Source organism: Pan troglodytes, chromosome 3, assembly GCF_028858775.2.
Source record: "Pan troglodytes isolate AG18354 chromosome 3, NHGRI_mPanTro3-v2.0_pri, whole genome shotgun sequence".
NCBI lineage: Eukaryota > Metazoa > Chordata > Mammalia > Primates > Hominidae > Pan > Pan troglodytes.
In genome coordinates, this window is record NC_072401.2 from 88265544 (window position 1) to 88280699 (window position 15156).

The window sequence follows — 15156 nt, forward strand, 5'->3', positions numbered from 1 at the left end:
GTTCTCCTTGAAGAGGTCCTTCACATCCCTTGTAAGGTGGATTCCTATGTATTTTATTCTCTTTGAAGCAATTGCGAATGGGAGTTCATTCATGATTTGGCTCTCTGTTTGTCTGTTATTGGTGTATAAGAATGCTTGTGATTTTTGCACATTGATTTTGTATCCTGAGACTTTGCTGAAGTTGCTTATCAGCTTAAGAAGATTTTGGGCTGAGACGGTGGGGTTTTCTAGATATACAATCATGCCATCTGCAAACAGGGACAATTTGACTTCCTCTTTTCTTAACTGAATACGCTTTATTTCTTTCTCCTGCCTGATTGCCCTGGCCAGAACTTCCAACACTATGTTGAATAGGAGTGGGGAGAGAGGGCATCCCTGTCTTGTGCCAGTTTTCAAAGGGAATGCTTCCAGTTTTTGCCCATTCAGTATGACATTGGCTGTGGGTTTGTCATAAATAGCTCAAAATATTATTTTGAGATACGTCCTATCAATACCTAATTTATTGACAGTTTTTAGCGTGAAGGGCTATTGAATTTTGTCGAAGGCCTTTTCTGCATCTATTGAGATAATCATGTGGTTTTTGTCTCTGGTTCTGTTTATATGCTGGATTACGTTTATTGATTTGCATATGTTGAACCAGTCTTGCATCCCAGGGATGAAGCCCACTTGATCATGGTGGATAAGCTTTCTGATGTGCTGCTGGATTCAGTTTGCCAGTATTTTATTGAGGATTTTTGCATCGATGTTCATCAGGGATATTGGTCTAAAATTCTCTTTTTTGGTTTTGTCTCTACCAGGCTTTGGTATCAGGATGATGCTGGCCTCATAAAATGAGTTAGGGAGGATTCCGTCTTTTTCTATTGATTGGAATAGTTTCAGAAGGAATGGTTAAACTAAAGAGCTTCTGCACAGCAAAAGAAACTACCATCAGAGTGAACAGGCAACCTACAGAATGGGAGAAAATTTTTGCAACCTACTCATCTGACAAAGGGCTAATATCCAGAATCTACACGGAACTCAAACAAATTTACAAGAAAAAAAAAACCCATCAAAAAGTGGGCAAAGGATATGAACAGACACTTCTCAAAAGAAGACATTTATGCAGCCAACAGGCACATGAAAAAATGAGCATCATCACTGGCCATCAGAGAAATGCAAATCAAAACCACAATGAGATATCATCTCACACCAGTTAGAATGGCAATCATTAAAAAGTCAGGAAACAACAGGTGCTGGAGAGGATGTGGAGAAATAGGAACACTTTTACACTGTTGGTGGGAGTGTAAACTAGTTCAACCATTGTGGAAGACAGTGTGGCGATTCCTCAGGGATCTAGAGCTAGAAATACCATTTGACCCAGCCATCCCATTACTGGGTATATACCCAAAGGAATATAAATCATGCTGCTATAAAGACACATGCACACGTATGTTTATTGTGGCACTACTCACAATAGCAAAGACTTGGAACCAAGCCAAATGTCCAACAATGATAGACTGGATTAAGAAAATGTGGCACATATGCACCATGGAATACTATGCAGCCATAAAAAATAATGAGTTCATGTCCTTTGTAGGGACATGGATGAAGCTGGAAACCATCATTCTCAGCAAACTATCACAAGGACAAAAAACCAAACACCGCATGTTCTCACTCATAGGTGGGAATTGAACAATGAGAACACTTGGACACAGGAAGGGGAACATCACACACCAGGGCCTGTTGTGGGGTGGGGGGTTGGGGGAGGGATAGCAATAGGAGATATACCTAATGTAAATGACGAGTTACTGGGTGCAGCACACCAACATGGCCCATGTATACATATGTAACAAATCTGCACATTGTGCACATGTACCCTAGAACTTAAAGTATAACAAAATATATATATATTTAAAAAAAAAGAAAATTGGAAACTAGAGAGGTACTAAAAATGAAGTCTATTATTTTTCTTAACCAACTGAAATGTTTCAGTTTATCATTTTTAAGAGAATTTCTCTCTTGCCTTCTTTTGGTCCCTCCTTGGGATCTCAAAGATGCATATTTAAGATGTCTTTTGAAAACAATGCAGCTGAAGAAATTTCCTTTTCTTTTAGTGCAATTTTACAAAAATTAAAATGAAAAGCACAAACGACTCAACTCCAAATGTATTTTCATCTACTTACAGTGCTGTCGCTTGTGACACAAGGAACAAGAGTATGTCAGGGACTCAGAAGATCTGTCAGAACTGGCTACTAACCCACAGCTGTGGGCAGTGGCCCATCCACCAGTGGGCATTCAAATATCTGCCCTGAACTATACATAGTGAAAGGTCCAGAGACCTTCATGCCCTTTGGATGCAAGAGACAGAGTACAGATTCAATCATGAACTGACTGTCATTTAGATGGAAGAGGTCTTCTCAAACCGGCTGGCCTTTCCCTCAGGAGAAGCTGAATTTCCTTAGATGTATTTTCTTGACACTTCAGTTTACAAAGACGCTTCACTTCATACTCCCTTTCGAGTTTGATAGCTGAAAAAGAAAATACACAAAACAATCTGACATACATTTTTCATCAGGCATAACTAAGTCAAAACTGAATATCCTACAGCAAAATCCATATGCCTGAATAATAAACAAGATGACAGAGCTACAAAGATAGGAGGTATGGGTGTAAACACACAGATTTAAACATTTCTCTGATAAGCAAATGGCACACTGAATTTATAACTTATTAAAGCAGAACTTAAGGAACTTACATTCTGCAGAAGGGAGCAGTCCGTCTTTAATGGTGGTACATTTTGTGAGCTGCACAGAACCACCAAATGAAATTTCTTCCAAGAAAGGCAACTTGATATTGGCTAGGTTCGTGTACCAGGTCTTTGCAAGCAGTGCAATATCCCAAGGTTCCTGTCTGGGGCAAAAATTCATTAATCCATTCAATAAATATTGATTAAGCACCTACTATGTGAGATGTAGAAGACATTAATTCTCAGTTCCATTTGCCACTAGACATTTTGGTTTATGGGTGGGTGGGGAGATGTTCAGAATTTTCCAGAGTTGTAATTCCAGATAGGAGAGGGAGATTTATATTAACTAATATAGAGATAATACTGAACAATGACCAGAAATTACACCAGGAACTTTGATTCAGCCTCCATGAAGTCAATCCAATCTTTCCATGTAAAAGGATGTAGATAAGAACTCTAAGCTCCAGAGTCTTTTATAGCTCATAAAAATGTGGTCATATTAAAGAAGAAAAGAAGGGCATAATCATACATTGAGCAGGGTGCTTGGCACAGACTAAGGTTTTGAGTGTGCAATCTGGGAATGGGGATGAAATTCCAAACTACAAATTCAAAATAACCACTATGAACCTTTAAAAATTGTTCTCTTTCACCTAATTCTGAAATTTGAAAATATCAGCTACATGTTTCTCATCTGCAGTCAATATGAGTTCAGCCTCATATGCATGAAGAAAGTGAAAGACCTGCTTTGGTCCAAGCAGGGGAAGTGACCATATCACACCAGCCACCCCTTTGTTTACCTGTTCCACCTTCCCCATCCTTTATCATCTAACTTTCAGGAGTGACTTAGAGTCTACAATTATTATAGATGTACTTGAACAAGTCACAAAAATATATGAGTGTTCATTGAAATGTTGAAGTGTCATTCGTTTAAACAACAGGCCGGGCATGGTGGCTTACGCCTGTAATCCCAACACTTTGGGAGGCTGAGGTGGGTGGATCATCTGAGGCCAGGAGCTCAAGACCAGCCTGGCCAACATGGTGAAATCCCGTCTCTACTAAAAATACAAAACTTAGCTGGGCGTGGTGGTGGGCACTTGTAATCCCAGCTACTTGAACCCGAGAGGTTCTGAACCCAGCTTGAACCCGAGAGGCGGAGGTTGCAGTGAGCTGAGATCATGCCACTGCACTTCAGCCTGGGTGAGAAGAGCAAAACTCCGTCTCAAAAAAAAAAAAAAAACATGGAAATAACCTTAATATCTATCAAGAAGAGCCTGATTAAACAAACTGTAGTACAAACATGTAATGAAAGAATAAGGATTGTGTTGATTTGGAAAGATAAGCAATAAAACAGTTATTGTTTACATAGCACCTACTACTAGGCACTGTTTTAAGCAGTTTACACACATGAACTCATGTAATTACTGCAACAACCATATGAAAGAGGCAGATGCTACTATTATCCTCAGTTTACAGATTAGAAAACTGAAGAGTAGGCTGGGCATGCTGGCTCATGCCTATAATCACAGCACTTTGGGAGGCAGAGGCAGGAGGATCGCTGGAGGCCAGAAGGCCAAGACCAGCCCAGGCGATGTAATGAGATCTCATCTCCACAAAAAAATCAAAAAATTAGCCAAATGTGGTGGCACAGGCCTGTGGTTCCAGCTACAAAAGAGGCTGCGGCAGGAGGATCACTTGAGCCCAGGAGGCTAAGGCTGAGACTGCACTGAGGTGATAGAGTGATACCCTGTCTTGATAAAAAATAAAGATCTCCAGCCGGGCATGGTGGCTCATGCCTGTAATTCCAGCACTTTGGGAGACCAAGGTGGATCACTTGAGGACAGGAGTTTGAGACTAGCCTGGGCAACAAAGTGAGACCCCATCTCTACCAAAAATAAAACAAATTCACCGGGCACAGTGGTGTGTGCCTGTGGTCCCAGCTACTCAGGAGGCTGAGGTGGGAGGATCACTCAAGCCCAGGAGGTGCACAACATTCCAGCCTGCGTGATAGTGTGAGACCCTGTCAGGAAAGAAGGAAAGAAGGGAGGGAGGGAGGGAGGGAGGAAGGAAGGAAGGAAGGAAACTGAGGTGCAGAGAACAACTTGCCCAAGGTCACAAAGCCATTGGTTGTGAAGTTGGGATCTGAACCCAGGAAGTCGGACTCCAGAATCAGTGCTCTTACCTATTAGGCTATACGAGATATATTAGAAAGGGGTGGGCAGAGCAAAGTTCAATATGATTCCATGTGTTAAAAAGACATATGTGTGTGTATACATGTGTGTATGTGTCTTGTGTAGCCGCAGAAATTCTAGAAAACATATAAGACATTTTACTTCTGAGTGGGAATCAGGAATGGGAATGGGGAGAGATAGCATTTTTATCTTCCTTTCATATGCTTCTATACTGCTAGAAAGTTTTTGGTGTATTGTTTTTACAATCTTTTAAAAACACCGAACCAAAAAAAGCCCCAGGTAAGGAGTTACCTTGGCAAATGAACTCCAAAGAGCGCTACTACCATTCTGTTCCTCTTCACTTGGCTATTCTTATAAACAGTATGATATCAAATACTTTCTTGAGAGAATGAAAGAGAAAGCCCTGGTGTTACAGAAATTGTTCATGATATAAAATTCTGCATAATTAAAACCACGGAATCAGTGCTTTAAGTCATTCTCCAGAAATAGGAAGATCTTCATATAATGTTTATAATGATACTTAGTATAGGCCGGGAGCGGTGGCTCACGCCTATAATCCCAGCACTTTGGGAGGCCGAGGCGGGCGGATCACGAGGTCAGGAGATTGAGACCATCCTGGCTAACATGGTGAAACCCCGTCTCTACTAAAAATACAAAAAAATTAGCCGGGCATGGCGGCGGACGCCTGTAGTCCCAGCTGCTGGGGAGACTGAGGAAGCAGAATGGCGTGAACCCGAGAGGCGGAGCTTGCAGTGAGCCGAGATCGCGCCACTGCACTCCAGCCTGGGTGACAGAGCAAGACTCCATCTCAAAATAATAATAATAATAAAAAAAATAATAATAATAATGACACTTACTATAGTGGTACTTGCCCATAGTTCAAGGTCTAAATACATACTAAACTGACAAAACTAAACAGAATGCAACAGTGAGTTTTCTCTGAATTTCTTATAGCTCTGGTTTTATAATCCCGCAGGGAATCCTCATTTACTTCACAGAATATTGTTTAAAAGACAAATTCATCTGATGCCTAATCAAACGTTTAAGAAAGGAAAAGACTGCACTACAATACCACAGAGTAAAACTACTGTGTGGTTGCAACACGTGCTCACTATGCGTTCACTGGATGACAGGCAATGTGAAAGTACTTCACATACACGACTTCATTTATAATCCACACCGCATAGTCAATTGTTATATGCATCTTGCAGATGCAGAGATCAAGGTACGAAGAAGATGGCCTTAGGGAGCTGGGGGCAGGGCCAGGCTTGGAGCCCACGTCTTCTTGATTGGAAAGCATGTGTTGTCCATCCACTGCCTGCCAAAGTATACAGGATATAAAAGCGACCCTTTGTACCAGCTAATTAGGTGCTCTGTTAAGATACATCTGACACCAGGGCATTTTTTTGGTAGACGTGGAGTATCTAAACAAAGTTTTTTTAAAGTTGTGGGTGGAAGCAGAAAATGCTGTCTTGGAACAAAAAGACTCCAAGTCTAGCCTTTGCATTTCCTTACTACAGGACTGTGACTTTGATCAAACTTCTCTGAACCTCAGTTTTCTCACTTGAAAGTGTTGTTGTGTTGTAAAGACCAAGTAAGATAATTAACTTATAAAAGCAGTTGCCAAAAAAAAAAAAAAAAAAAAAAAAAAAAAAAATCAGATCCCAGACACCTGAAAATACTTCACATAGCCCAGTATCTCATGGGGAGCACAGAGTGTCCAGTCCTTTTATTTAACAAAGACACTCCCCACCCCAGTCAATGCTTACCCTGATTTTAAAAAAAATAATAATAATACTTACACATTATAACAACTGCCCCGCAAAATGGTTTTCACTGTGTTCTTTCTTGGCACTCCATACGCCATGGTGAGTTATTACGGTATGATTTCGTTACATAGGTGCCTGATGGAATGTCACAGATAACTCTGTTCACTTTACCTGAAATGATGGCAACGCACCTAATTAATGCCTCTCACGTGAATATTTTGTAGCCAAATAATAGAAAAAAAAATTCTGAATGTCAGAAAGTCCTTAATAAGTGTTCATTGAACTGGAACCCCAAGTGTAAAACCGTGTTCTCTTTCATTTTTCCATGAACTCATTTTTTCATTTTTTGCCACCGAATAAGGAGAAAATGCCAGGTAAGTTTCGTCATCCTGAGACAAAGTTTCGGTGTCGCACTCTCTGCCCTTGCCTGAGCCTGCCAAACCAGCTCCAACACCGCTGCGCCAAAATGTGTCTGATCGTGGCAGTGCTGAGAGACCAAAGGCTCTGCCTGCACAGGAACCACCCGCCCCGGCCCGGGCACTTTGAGCAGAGCAATCCTTCCCAGGTTTTCCCTCATTCAAAACACTCAGCACCACTCCCGCGTCCCCGCCCTTGCACGCCGATTCGGGGCGAGTCCCCTTCCCTTCCCCGGACGGACGCGCAGGGCCCGGGAGGAACCGGTTCCCGGGACGGGTGGGGGCCTCGGCCGCCCACAGAGCCCGCGGAGAAGGGAACGGCCTCAGCCTCGGCTCCTTCCCACACCTGGGCCCCACCCTGCCTCCGACTCGCCAGGAATGCGCTGTGTGCGCGGGGCTTCCAGGGTGGCGGGTCCCCGCGAGCCGGCGCCGGCGGCCTGGTTACCCGGGCTCCAGGGGCTCGGAGGGTCGTGGCCGGGGTACTGAGGGAAGAGCGCGCTGCGCTAAGCGCACATGGCCGCGCACACGCCTCGGGGCCGCGCCGCAGGCACACGCCTCCTTCCCGCTCGCCGCGGGCGCCGAGTCTGGGGCTCCTCGCGTCACGCCGGAGCCTCAACAAAGGGCTTTGTGGGGCCCGCCCCACCCGCCAGGGAGGGGACGCCGGGCCCGGGAGACGCGCCCCGCGGGGTCCGCTCTCTGGTAACCGCGCCGGGGCAGGCCGCGCTCTCGGAATCCAGCCAACCAGCCAGAGAGGGCTGTAAGCCAGACCTTTCCTGGGAAGGACGCTTTCCAATGTAGGGGGCTGCATCCAAGCGATCTGGACTTCGTTTGGGGGCGCCATTTAAAGAAATGTACCCAGTCCTGGCTGCTGACATCTGGGGAACCGAAGCCGTGTTGCCAGCGTTCTCACACTGCAGTGGGTGAAGGCAGTGAGCTCAAAGACCACGTGTGATATTTTAGGTGTTCGTGTTCAGAGCAAGACAGCATCAATTTCTAAAGCCGTTATTACGCTGTGGTGATTTCGTATTTCTTCATTTGAATACATCAGATGGCCACCCCTTACGGTCAAATGAAACAAGCTTACATTTCCATTTTGAGTGAGGATTTTGATGTCAGAACTGGTTTGGAATTCTAGCTCTGGCACTTAAGATTTAACCTTAAGATTTCGCATGTCACTGCTCTAAGCATCAATTTCTTCATCTATAAAACAAGGATAATGCTCTACGTCTTAGAGGGTTGTTCTGAGGATGAAAGATCCTGCCCTGTGATTCTCCGCCACGTGATAAGTGCCTAATTGATTGTGAGCCTAAAAACAACTTTATGAAATAGGTAAGAGCGATACTACTCATTCCAATTGTGGAGCCGACGAATGAGTTCAGGGTGGTTAAAGGGCTGCCCAGAGTCACATGGCAAGTTCCAAAGCCAACTTTTAAAGATAAACACAGATGGGCCAGGCACGGTGGATGGGCCGGGCGCGTGTCTCACGCCTGTAATCCCAGCAATTTGGGAGGCCGAGAGGGGCAGATCACGAGGTGAAGGGGTTCGAGACCAGCCTGGCCAACCGACATGGTGAAACCCTGTCTCTACTAAAATGCAAAAATTAGCTGGGCGAGGTGGCGCGCGCCTGTCGTCCCAGCTATTCAGGAGGCTCAGACAGGAGAATTGCTTGAACCCGGGAGGCAGAGGTTGCAGTGAGCCGAGATGGCGCCACTGCATTCCAGCCTGGGCAACAGAGACTCCATCTCAAAAAAAAAAAAGATAAAACACAGTAACCTTTCCATCTGACAAGCAACTTCTGATCCTTCTAATTAGAGTAGGCTCGCAGGGCTGACCCATCTTTCAAAGGTGCTTTTGTGCCTCCCAGAAACTGGAAGGTGAGGACTCAGTCACTCGCTCTTCAGCATTTCTGCTTTACCACCAGTGAAAAGTGAGCACCGAGGAGTGACGGTGGGTGTTTTCTTTCCACAAAGAATGTTGAAACCCTCAATGGACTGTGAGACCAGTGTACTACAGATTTTGGCCTGAATTTTTATTTATTTATTTATTTATTTATTTATTTATTGAGATGGAGTCTCGCTCTGTCACCCAGGCTGGAGTGCAGTGGCGCCATCTCAGCTCACTGCAAGCTCCGCCTCCCGGGTTCACGCCATTCTCCTGCCTCAGCCTCTCGAGTAGCTGGGACTACAGGGGCCCACCACCACGCCCAGCTAATTTTTTTGTATTTTTAGTGGAGACGGTGTTTCACTGTGTTAGCCAGGATGGTCTAGATCTCCTGACCTCGTGATCCGCCCACCTCGGCCTCCCAAAGTGCTAGGATTACAGGCGTGAGCCACCGCGCCTGGCCTTTGGCCGGAATTTTAAAAAATGAGTTAGCATAGAATGGCGAATAAAATTAGAGTACATCACACAAATAAGTGTTAAGAAGGTATTATTTTGTGGCACTTTCATTTCTGTTATATACATATATATATACACATATACACATACGTGTGTGTGTGCTCAGGCTCAATGTACAGCCCTTACAATGGGTCTAAAAAATTTGAAAGGCACTTTCTTAGGTGATTTTATTTTAGAGATGAAAAAACAGAGACAGAGAAGTTATTTGAGGTTATATCCAGATAGGGGACAAGCCACCTTAGAAGGGAAGTTCCTCATGGTTCCATGGTAAGTTCTCTTTTTATAGTTGTAGAAATAGGTCTAGGGCCACACCAGAAGAGGTCAAGACTGTGATTTCTTTATACAGGAACTCCATTTCCAGCATATGCATAAAATTCCTGACAATTGTATTTAGTTATTTCCTGTGTGACTCACTGTGAACAAATATGGTGGACATTACTGTGTATGACTTCTGAGATAAGGTCATAAAAGGTATTGTGGCTTCCTACTTGCAGTCTCTCTTGGGTCACTTACCCTAGGAGAGACTGGCTGCCATTTGAAAGGACACTCAAGCTGCCTTATGGAGAAATTCATAAGGAATTGAGGCCTTTTGCCACCAACCATGTGATTAAGCCATCTTGGAAGCAGATGCTTCAAGGCCCAGTCAAGCCTTCAGATAACTTTAGCCCCAACTGAGGTCTTGACTTAAACTTCGTGAGAAATTCTGAGCCAGAACCACCCAGCTAAGTCACCCTAGGATTCCTGGCTCTCAGAAAATATAGGATAATAACTGTTCATCATAGTTGGGCACGGTGGCTCATGCCTGTAATCTCAACACTACGGCAGGCTGAGACAGGAGGATCACTTGAGCCTGGGAGTTCAAGACCAGCCTGGGCACCATAGTGAGACCCCATCTTTACAAAAAGTAGAAAAAAAACTTAGCTGGATGTGGTGGCACACACCTGTAGCCCCAACTACTCCAGAGGCTGAGGCAGGAGGATCCCTTGAGCCCAGGAGGTTGAGGCTGCTGTGAGCCATGATCACGACTGCACTCCAGCCTGAGTGGCAGAATGAGACCCTGTCTCAATTTTTAAAAAAATCATTATTTCCTCATTTTAAGCTACCAACTTTTGGGATAATGGTTACACAACAATAGATAGCATTAGACAGCAATAGATACCACTAAATATCTTATTGTAGAAGGAATGTTTTATATAGAGGAAAATGCTCATATTTTTATAATTAAGATTAATACTAAAATTAAAATGAACAGTAAAACACATTACACTTTACAGACATTTGCCATCCAGGACGACTTAAGATCCTTAACATTGTCAACACAAAAAAATACATGGCCTCTGCCACTTCCCCACATGTATTTTAAAATAATACAATTTTCTAGAAGGTGGATGTCCAAAAGAGATCTGGTTTTTCTCACAATGACTATTTCAGTATATCCTTTTGAAATATCAAATTCTTTCTACAATTTCTTCCTCTCTCTCTCCCTCTTTCCCTCTATTTCTATCGCTATCTCTATTGATGTCTCTATACCTATCTCTATTGCTATCTCTATTCATCTTTTCCCCCCCTGCTTTGCTGGTGTCCTACACACATCTTTCTATTAGGTAAGGCTTCAACCATCTCTTCTATGCCAGAAAGTAAGCAAGTATCCTTTTAATTGGTTAAGAGAGCATTGCTGCCACCTAGTGTTAACACTAAAGCACAAGAAGGAATGCAAAAGATAATCATCAACACCTAACACAGAAACAATAATAGTGTGGTAACTTTACAGTCATTTACTATGTTTTGAGTACTGGTGAATGTATTTCATATACATTGTCTTACTTAATTATCACACAATAAATGCTACTATTAATTTAGGGTGGGATTTTAGGAATATTAGAGAAGAAAAAAATGGAGGCACCTCAACCACGAATAACTTTTCTAAGGTTACAGGATTTGAACCCAGACTGCCTTATTCTGATTTTTGTGCCGTCCTCATCACACTGCACTACATATTCTCCCAGGACTATAATTAGGGCAAGGTTTTAGATTACACATTTGAAAACAGTTTCGCAACTACCCTTTTCAAATATAATTTCTCATGACATACATGTATATATGTATGTGTATCGTCATTCTCATTTCAAAAAGTGACATTTTCTTTCTTTTAACTTAATGTGTAAATCACAAATGCAGCTTACAGTTTTCTAATGACTATTATAAAACTCTCTAGTAATGACACCAATTCTAGGATAACGACAAAACAACACATCTGCACAAACTTTAAAATCACCAAATAACAGCCCTAAATATTCTCCACCCTTCTGTACTAGTTTCTAATTGTCTCACCTGTCTGGCCACTCCTTTGCTTATTTCTCTCATTCTTCTCACCCTTAAATTTATGTCTGCCCATAGTCCATTTGTTCTGCCTCAGTACTCTCAGCGGCTCTGCTCTCACTAACGTAACTATCATTTCTCCTTGGATGGGTCCCAAATCTGATTCTCTAGCCAGCCTTGGCTTCTCTCCTAGATGCGTATCAGTTTGTGGGAACTTCCTACTGGACTATCTTGTTCAGAAGAAAATTTCAACATAACCAAAATGTAATTCATCTCCTACTCCCTAAATCATCTCCTGTGTCTATCTTTTCTATTTCTGGGAATGGCCCATGAGTCTCCTATGAGCCAGGCTTAGAGGACTGGAGTCATTTTTAAAGTATATTGCTGGTCACCTACTCCATGCTAGCCATCATTCTTAGCCACTTTACATGGCATCTGACCCTCACAGATTAAGGGAGAAGAAACTAATACTTACCCTAGTACAGTTAAGGGGGGAAAATGTTTAAAGGGCTCTAAAATGGCCAGGCACAGCGGCTCATTCCTGTAATCCCAGCACTTTGGGGGGTCAAGGTGGGTGGATTGCTTGAGTTCAGGAGTTCAAGACCAGCCTGAGCAACATGGCAAAACCCCATCTCTACAAAATATACAAAAATTAGCAGGGTGTGGTGGCACGTAACTGTAGTTCCAGCTACTCAGAAGGCTGAGGTGGGAGGATCGCTTGAGCCTGGGAGGTGGAGGTTGCAGTGAGCTGAGATCGTACCACTGCACTCCAGCCTGGGTGAATGAGTGAGACTCTGTCTCAAAAAAGAAAAAATACATACATACATAAAGGGCTATAAAAGTGACTTGTTTATGATTACACAACTAGTAAGTTGCAGAGCCAGATTTGAACCCAGGTCAGTTTTACTCCTGAGCTACCTCCTTTAAGTTCTCTGGATTCTCTCACCCAGCCACAGTTCCTGTATCCATAAAACTCCCATTGTATCCTTACAAAAACATTCATCCACTCACCCATTTTGGTTGCTCTAGAGTGGGTTTCTATACCTTAGACACATTATTGCATGACCAAAACAGACAATAATGGCTGCAGCTAGTGGTAGACTTTTCTACTCTTCTTAGAGGCAGAAGTCACAATCTCCAGGTGCCCTGTTCCTTGGGAGACAAAGCAGATCAGAATCCATTCTCCTGTTCCAAGATATAGCATGTGATTTACAGCCTAGGATCCTCTGCAGAGCTAGAGTAGTGGGAATCCCTGGCTGGTTCTCAGGCTGGCACCACCAAACCTGCATCTGCCACGGAGCAGCTTATACCAGGAAAGCTCAGCCCCTGACAACTACATTTGAATTCCTCCCTCAGGCAAGCACAAAGCATTAGTTATAAGAATAGGAAAAAAAAGTATTTCCTTACATATCTTTTTTTTTTTTTTTTTTTTTTTTTTTTTTTTTTTTTTGAGACGGAGTCTCGCTCTGTCGCCCAGGCTGGAGTGCAGTGGCGCAATCTCGGCTCACTGCAAGCTCCGCCTCCCGGGTTCACGCCATTCTCCTGCCTCAGCCTCCAGAGTAGCTGGGACTACAGGCGCCCGCTACCACGCCCGGCTAATTTTTTGTATTTTTAGTAGAGACGGGGTTTCACCGTGTTAGCCAGGATGGTCTCGATCTCCTGACCTCGTGATCCGCCCGCCTCGGCCTCCCAAAGTGCTGGGATTACAGGCGTGAGCCACCGCGCCCGGCCTCCTTACATATCTTATTTACATGAGACCTTTAGGGTGTTACAACATCACCCTATAAAGTACTAATTAAAGCAAAGGATTTACCTGCTTCAATTCAATTGAAGTTTCAATTTCATGCTGACTTATAATGTTGCTTTAAAAGTATATCACTGAGGCCAGCCAAAGTGGCTCACGCCTGTTATCCTGGCACATTAGGAAGCCAAGGTGGGTAGATCACTTGAGGCCAGGGGTTCAAGACCAGCCTGGCCAACATGGTGAAACCCCGTCTCTACTAAAAATACAAAAATTAGCCAGGTGTGATGGCACGTGCCTGTAGTCCCAGCTACTTGGGAGGCTGAGACACAAGAATTGCTTGAGCCCAGGAGGCAGAGGTTGCAGTGAGCCGAGATCATGCCACTGCCCCCTAGTCTGGGTGACAGAGCAAGTATCTGTCTCTAAATAAATAAAAATATATCATTGGGCCAGGTGCTGGGGCTCACACCTGTAATCCCAGCACTTTGGGAGGCCAACGTGGGCAGATGGCTTGAGCCCAGGAGTTCGAGACCAGGCTGGGCAACATGGTAAAACCCTTCTCTATTTTTTTAAATAAATAATTAAAAGAATAAAAAGAGTATATCATTAGTTTGAAACTAGGAGAAATTAGAAAACTGAGGTAAGATCTCTAATTATAAATATTATTTTTGAGTCACATTTTATTGGCTTTTAAAATATATTATAAATGGAACACCTATAATCCCCACTACTCAGGAGACTGAGGCGAGAGGATTGCTTGAGCCCAGGAGTTCCAGGAGGTGGTGCTCTATGATCGCACCTGTGAACAGCCACTGCACTTCAGTCTGGGCAACATAGCAAGTCCCTGTCTCTAAAAGTAAAAATAAAAATTTAAAATCCCATTCAACTGAACTCTTCCTGAGGAAATGGAGGCCAGAACAAGAGGCCGAGTGCTCTGATAGAAAGTCTAATCACGAAATTCAAGAACTCTGAACCTGCCAGGCACAGTGGCTCATACCTGTAATCCCAGCACTTTGGGAGACTGAGGTGGGAGGATCACTTGAGCCCAGGAGGTCAAGGCTGCAGTGAGCCATGATTGTGCCACTGTACTCCAGCCTGGTCAACAGACTGAGAGTGAGACCCTGTCTCAAAAATAAATACAGAACTTCTCTCGCTGAAGCACTGACCTCCTAATGATAAATCTGTCTGAGGATTTTACTCAATTTTTTTTTGTCTGCTTGCTCCTCTAAAACAAATTCTTAATTCTTTCTCAGCTTCTTAGTTTCAAAGTACCAACAATAAATTAAAGGACACCCCTGCAGTTCATTAGTAGACATTGCAATCTCTGTGCTTTTAATTATATATTGCACATTTGAGAAATGAAAAAAGAGATAAAATAATGCCAGAAATCCCCACAGAACCAAGAGTTGTAGAAAGAAAGACAAAATAAATAAAATAATAACATTTAAAAATTAAAATAATGCCAGAACAAGCTTACGTCTATCCCAATGTTAAGCAAAGTCTCTAAAATGTATTTAAGTAGTCTTATAGAGTCTACTCAGTTTCTAAATCTGGTATTCCATTCTAAATTTCAGGCAGTGCCAGGCACAGTGGCTCACTC

General features: G+C 43.3%; 2 protein-coding genes across 13 annotated transcripts in view; one reads left to right on the forward strand and one right to left on the reverse strand.

Annotated features, from left to right (window-relative positions):
- Window positions 1–7700, reverse strand: part of C4H4orf36 (chromosome 4 C4orf36 homolog) — a 59287-nt gene extending 51587 nt beyond the window's left edge. Inside the window, exons 1-5 of one of the 12 annotated variants that reach the window (XM_063808974.1) lie at window positions 7545–7685; window positions 6717–6854; window positions 5206–5293; window positions 2735–2889; window positions 2127–2507 (exon numbers count right to left, since the gene is read on the reverse strand). In XM_063808974.1, coding sequence (XP_063665044.1) covers window positions 2374–2507; window positions 2735–2889; window positions 5206–5240 — 324 coding nt within the window. In that variant the 5' untranslated portion in view covers window positions 5241–5293; window positions 6717–6854; window positions 7545–7685 and the 3' untranslated portion in view covers window positions 2127–2373. Of the gene's footprint in view, window positions 1–2126; window positions 2508–2734; window positions 2890–5205; window positions 5294–6716; window positions 6855–7445 lie in introns of those variants that run through there. The other 11 variants (XM_063808975.1, XR_010156323.1, XR_010156324.1 and 8 more) reach the window with 11 other exon arrangements.
- A 47-nt stretch (window positions 7701–7747) lies between these two features.
- AFF1 (ALF transcription elongation factor 1) overlaps window positions 7748–15156 on the forward strand; it is a 247133-nt gene continuing 239724 nt past the window's right edge. Inside the window, exon 1 of the mRNA XM_054683810.2 lies at window positions 7748–8428. The gene's annotated coding sequence lies outside the window, so the exon portion shown is untranslated. The remainder of the gene's footprint in view (window positions 8429–15156) is intronic.